General features: G+C 28.1%; 1 protein-coding gene across 1 annotated transcript; it reads right to left on the bottom strand.

The window, feature by feature from the left end:
- Positions 1–3,972: 3,972 nt before the first annotated feature.
- LOC127801873 (uncharacterized) lies at positions 3,973–5,006 on the bottom strand. The gene is made up of 2 exons (XM_052337365.1): positions 4,631–5,006; positions 3,973–4,536 (listed from the first exon to the last, which is right to left on the bottom strand). Exons 1-2 carry the CDS (start codon positions 4,853–4,855, stop codon positions 4,282–4,284), a joined length of 480 nt encoding a protein of 159 aa, XP_052193325.1. The 5' UTR covers positions 4,856–5,006; the 3' UTR covers positions 3,973–4,281.
- Between the last annotated feature and the right edge of the window lie 1,852 nt (positions 5,007–6,858).

The raw sequence follows: 6,858 nt of genomic DNA, 5'->3' as shown, positions 1-6,858 counted from the left end.
TTTAGTTAAATTAAAATAAATGAATTGAAATTATTAATTTAATTTAGTTTAATTTTTAAGTTTGTTAATTTTACTTATTTTATATTTTAAAAAATTTAAATAATTGAATTGATCAAAATATTAAAAACGATGTTGTTTTTACACTTTACTATTTTTGTTTGTTTCGATTTTTTCATGTCAATTAGGTTATTTTTGTTATTATTTTTGTTTTTTTGGTTTGTTAAATGTGAAAATCTATTTGAGGTCGGTTCGTTTCAATTTTTAACATAAATTTAATTTATTTAATTTGAATAATTCGATCCGTTTTAAAACCAAACCAATCAAATGCTCACTACTAATGTATATTTATTATACCTTATTTTTTATACGTCTAAATAATTATATTAATTGATTAAAAGATGTTGTAATTGTCATCGATTAATACTTTTTTTAAGTGTCTAAAAATAAAATACAATAAAATAACTTTATCCAAAAATAATATGCATTTATTAGTTAATATTACCTCTTAAAAGAGAATTGTTTGAGTACTAAAAAATATATGAAAATGGTATTTATACACACAATACGACACCTCTTACATTGATATATTGTATATTTATATTGATTATACACACAATATAGCATATCTGTGTGACACCAAATATGGTAATTACTAAGGGTGAGCATTCGATTGATTTGATAATTGGTTAAATTGAATAGACCAAACTTGTATAAAAATCAAATCGAACTGACTAAATAAATGTTCAAATTAAACAAATTTAAAAAATTAAAAAAAAACAAATTAATTGAAAAATCCAAAAAAAACATAAAAAAATAAAAAATTTATTAAAAGATGATGTTATTTTTGACATTTCGATCGATTCTATTACTTTAATTTTTTTTTCAATATAAAGACTAAATTGAATCGAAATAACATGAATTGTCAAATTTAAAAATTGAACTAAACTGAATTACAATTTAAATCGAATTAAACCTTCGACTGATATGATTTTATTATTCCGATTTAAGAGAAAAGTTGCTCACCGTAATAATTACTAATATGATGACAATAATTATATTCTTGTTCATGAGTGTCTGAATAATTAGGTTTCAAATAATTATGTTCCCCAAATATTATTTTCAATGGGCCTACGGGCTATGCTTCTTGGTCTGTTGGGCCAGATCGCAAGCCTGGACTGGGCGCTTAAGCCGGCCAGCAAATTATTTGATCGAATAGTTAAAAACACTACGAGTTTATCATCAGTCAATCAAATTATTTAGAGGTTAAAATTAAGATACAATAAATGTATGTGCTTTAAAAAAAAAAATTATTTATTATAATTTAGTTATTTTTATTAAAGTAACGTTTGTTAAAATTATCAAGATAAATTTATCATACTTTTATGATCAATATATGAAATGGTCAAAATAAGATTGAAAAATATTTTAAAATTTTTATCGAACTGTTTGTTAAATTTTTTATAATGCACCAGAGGACATATGGGTAATTTTTTTTCTTATTTGTAAAGTTCAAGATATGCTTATTTGAAAGAAAAGAGATAAATATATATTGAAAATGTTAGATGAGAAGTCACGTAACTTCTTTTTTAATAGTCGTCAAAAAAGTTTAACAAATATATTGGAAATGATAAAAATCAAGAATATTTTTCATATCTTACTTTTTTCGATATATATCTTGATTAACAAACACTACTTTAAGCTGTATCTTGATTACCATCAAATTTGCACAAAAATAGAAATGAAAAATGAATATAATATGTAGCGAACATCGAAAAAAAGTATTTTTTCAAGAAAGTAGAAAATGAAAATGCGGGGAAATACATAAAAAAAAATCTAGGAATTTTTTATAAATATAATTTTTAATATAAAAATAATTATTCAATTTAAAAATAAATATAAATTTTGAGTTAGAGACTAAATTAAAATAGTTAGAGACAGATACGAGTTTCTTAATCGAAAAAGTGTTTTTGATATTTCTCTAATATTACAAAACGATCCTGAAATATTTTCAATATTATAGAAACAATTAAGAACATTTTTTTTTTTAATATTTCTCAGAGTTTCAGTAGCTAGAAGAAACATTATAGATATGTCCAAATGGCACCTCTAAGGCATTTCCATAAAAATGATTTCAAAAATCTTAATCTTAATGATTCATTAATAAAATTAAAAGTTCATAAACCAATCCAAAATTTTGCATTTTTCAATCATTTACCCTAAATATATGTTTGAATGTCTTTATAAATTTTATTTAGACATTAAGTTGTAATATTTTTGATGATATTCACGTATTAATGTGTTATTATTTATATTAATCTTTAAACTTTGAGGCATACTTCTAAGAGTTATACGATTTGCATGCAAAACAAGAAGAATTAATCGGAGCTAAGCTACCGATGATAATAGCTTCTTCAGCTAGCTCTCTTTTCTGGATGTCGCCGGCGGCGGGTTCAGCCACTACTTTGTTGGCCCGGCCGCTGCTATCATTGTTCTCTTCGGCCGAAGAAGGAGCCGCGACGACTTCGACTTCTCTGGATATCTCGCCGCCGTTGTTAGAGGGCGGCGCCAGGGAAGATCTCGTCTTCAACTCTAGGCTTTTTCCCCCACAAGACCACGTATAATCCCCCACTATGATCACAGCTCCGAGCACACTCTTTTCCACCAAATATACAGTAAATAAGCATGAATTAATTACTATCAAACGTGGCCGGAGAGTGTTTATTCCGTCAAATTCATATTTTTATTTTTATATTTTTTATATAATTACTCAAATTTTTATTATTTTAATTATACTATTAAATTTAATTTTTGAGTTAATTTAATTACTGTACTTTAATATTTTTTTATTATAATAACTTGAACCTTTTATTATTTCAATTATATTCTTAAATCTATATTTTTGAATTAATTTAACTTTCATATTTTATATATAAAAAAATAAAATAATAAATTATATGTCACACTCTATTTATATTAAAATATATAAATTAAATTAATTTAAAAATATAAGTTCAGGGTAATTGAAACAGTTTTAATTGTCAAGTAAAAAAAAAAATATGAAGATTAATTTAATTAAAAAATATAAATTTAAAAATATAATTAAAATAATAAAAAATTAAATGACTGTACAGAAAAATAAATAAAGATGTAATTGAATATTATGTGAGAGAGAGAAGGCACACGAGCGAGTGAGCTTCTCGTTCAAAAGGAGTGAGGCAACAATGGCCACAAACACAAATATGAGAGGTTTAACGAGCAACTTCTATATTTTATAAATTGAGTTTTAAAATTAATTTTTAAATTAATTTATTAGTGAATTTTTGTTAAATTGAATACCGAATGTTCATGAACAACTTGATTTATTTAGTGTGTCACAACTTCAAATTTTATTAATAAAATTAATCTTTATTGACAAATTTGATAAAAATAAAATATATATTAATATAATCAAATAGCGGCAATGCTATGTTATCCACTCTTGGACAAAATATAGGATGGGTAACATAACATTTGCTCGACAATGAGGCACAGGCATAACTGTCATGCGATGCCCGTACCCCCTCACTGTCGAGCAAACGCTATATTGCCGGCAACGTAACAAAGCCCACTCGAATAGATAGATAATGGAGACCGTGTATGCCACGGAGATAAGCCCAAAGTTCCGTCCCAACTTCCACCGGTTCCAATCTCTATCCATGCAGACAGCAAGATCTGTAGCTTGAAAGCCACCGGTCAGTAGCATCAGGGCGGTGCTGGTGTAGGGATAAGGTTAGATCTGCAGCAGCTTGGTCTGCCCCCAATAAATTAAACATAAATTCAATAATATAAAAATATCATTCTTCATCCAATTGCATTATTTTTCACCTCCCAAACACACCCTTATGGTTGATTTTATTTTTATTGATTTATAAATTAAAAGCAAAATACTAAAAAACTAAAAAAGAATATATATATATATATATATATCACCTGTAAGATGTAGCCGGTTGATACAAACACATAGCAGTACAATGAGAAATGAATATGATATAAAATGGAAATAAAAAAAATAATATTTTTTAAAAATATAAAAAAAACATATAAATAAAAAAATTTAAGGGTCTTTTGTAAATGAATCAATCAATTACCAATGACTAATTAACAAATTAAACTAATAGATCGATCTGAATAGAAATCCCCGAACCAGATGATGATCGGTAGTTCATTCCTCCCGGCATCGCCGTCCACGTTGCCGGCACAATATTCCACCACCACAGCTTGAGTCTGATCGCTCGGCTCCTTCTACTGATCTTTTGCTACCTTCTCCTCACCGGCAATGTAGGCGGCCGGCGCCTTCTCGCCGTCGTCCGGGTATGGTACGGCAACTGCTGCCCCGGCTTTTACAGTCTCCATCGGAGTGGTTTGTGTCTCCGAGGCCTTGTCAGTCTCCTTCGACTCCTTTGCCTGCGAAGATGACTCGGCAACTGCCTCGGCTTTTCCCTCAGATTCCGGTGACGGATTTACCGTATCCGGCAGAGCGGTTTGTGTTTCCGATGCCTTGTCATTTTAAATGGAGTCTTATTGTTATGAAATTCTATATATATATATTAAAAATAAGTAAAAAATATTTTCCACTATTTAGATGGGTTACCTTGTATAGCAAGGAGCCAAGAGATTGACTTTTGTCGGTCACATCCTCCCCGGCCGTGTTCTCTTCTTCTCCTTCCACTGCCACCTCCCTGACGGCAGCGGCCTTCTCCTCCGCCACGTCGGAGGTAGCGGCAGTGGCAATATCCTCCTCCTTTTCGGCCTCCGGCGGTGGCCCCACAGGAGCGCCACCCTTCATGCCCTTGGGAAAGCTAGCACAGGCACCCATCTCTCTCTATGTGCGTGTGTGTGTGTATGCAGTGAGAGGAAGATGAGAAAGAGAAGAAGAGCAGAAGATGGAATAGGGTTTTGAAAATATATATATATATATATATAGTTGACAGACTCTATATAACTGGCAATAATAATATTCAAACTCCATTGACAGTTGGATGAATAATTCTTTGCCAACTGGCCATATCTATATCCCTGTGTTCACGCCTTGATTGCCCGCCACTTCGGACAAAGTTTGAAACTCACTGTGTTCAAAACCCTATTTAGATATTAGTATTTTGGTTTTCTTTTGGGGCATTTAAATTTCGATCTGAACCGAAAAATTTAGATGCTCGAGACTAAATAAATTTGTTTAGAAAAATTTTAAAAATCAGTCTTTGATTTTTTATATAACCTAGTCTTTGATTCAAAATTTTATATAATTCAAAATTTTATTTAGATCGACTTGATCTAATTCGATCTCACTTTTATATAACATAGTCTTTGATTCAAAATTTTTACTTCTTTCAATTTTAAAACGGTCTGATCTAAGATTTGGTTAATTTGGTTCGGACCGATTAAACACCTTTGTAAAACTATACTCCTCTTGTAATACTGAGAGTATATGTATGGTTAAATGAATATTAATACTTTAATTTTGTGTTTAGTATCAAACACAAATAATAAAAAAGTTTGAATAATTCTAAGTTAGTGGGCGAATATGTTTTTTTTTTTTCAACTTAAAAATTTTGAAAGGTCTCTTGTACACAATAGCTTTCGGCCCAACTTATTTGACTGTATAAATCTATGGTCCATCTATACCCTCGCATGTATTATGATAACAAACAAGTTAGATGCGAGTCGAAATCCAAGATATCGCCTCTTAGATAAATATAAGTGATTATATAGTTTTGTACATAGATAAAATCGAACCAACAACCTTATAATATCTAAGTTTTCAAATGCGTACCATAGGTCATCTACGCTATTCAAAAAAAATTCTAATATATTATTAGTTAGAGTTAATATTTAATATTTTATTCAATCAAAATTTGACAACTCACTTAAATTTAAAAACCCACAACATTTCCCATCACTATCCTTCCATTTCTTTTGCCACTGAATCCACCTTTTAATATCTTATATTATTTATCAATAATTGATCATCTTACATGCATGCATGTCTTCATATATATAGTTATGCTTTTCATTATCTTTCTCTTTATAATAATGTGAGATGTGTAGATATAATTGTATATATCAATCTATATGTGCAAATGAGAAGTTTGTATATGGGGAGAGTAAAAGTTTTATTTATTAAAATAAATCGAATTAAATTGATCAAATTTGTTGGTTTGATTCGATTTTATTTTTTTTTACATCAGTTCAATTCAATTAATTTTTTTTAAAAGTTTAGACTGCGTTCTCTTTACTTTTCAATTTTCAGTTTTGAGTTTTGAATTCATTTTCAGTTTTCTATTTTGATAGTGTGTTTTTAGAAAATTAAAAATGTGTTCTTTTTGTTATTTTGAAAAATTACTTTTTAAAACAGAAAATTAGAAAATGCGTTATCTTTGAAATTTTGAAAATATTTTTTTAATAATATTTTATTCAATAAATTTGATTATTAAGTAAATTATAAATATTTAATGTTAATATATTATTAAAAAAATATGTACATTGAATTTTGTAATATTTTTTTCCATTACAATAATAAAATATAAATAAATAAATATATTTTGAGTTTAGAGTTTATTTTGCATGAAAACACTCAAAACAATATTTTGTTGTTTTGAGTTTTTTTTACAAATTTATTTTTGTTTTCAAAAATATATTTTTAAAAACAGTAAAGAGAATGCGTTTTCATTATTTTATAAAATTGAAAACTAAAAATGACTTGAAAACAATAAAAAGAACGCAACCTTAGTTTTCGATTTTTGATTCAATTTTTTAGTTGAAAGAACCGAACTAACTAAACCAATCAAAGTTTAAAATGATATTATTTTATAAAATAATATT

The sequence above is a fragment of the Diospyros lotus genome, chromosome 5 (genome assembly GCF_014633365.1).
Source record: "Diospyros lotus cultivar Yz01 chromosome 5, ASM1463336v1, whole genome shotgun sequence".
In the NCBI taxonomy this organism is placed as follows: Eukaryota; Viridiplantae; Streptophyta; class Magnoliopsida; order Ericales; family Ebenaceae; genus Diospyros; species Diospyros lotus.
This window is presented reverse-complemented; position numbering and strand designations above follow the sequence as displayed.

What these genes read in the sequence shown, in the direction of transcription:
- LOC127801873 (XM_052337365.1), bottom strand. Translation starts at nt 4,855, where the DNA reads ATGGGTGCCTGTGCTAGCTTTCCCAAGGGCATGAAGGGTGGCGCTCCT. An exon ending in TTGGCTCCTTGCTATACAAG is followed by an intron (nt 4,537 to 4,630) that starts GTAACCCATCTA and finishes TAAAATGACAAG; the next exon opens with GCATCGGAAACACAAACCGC.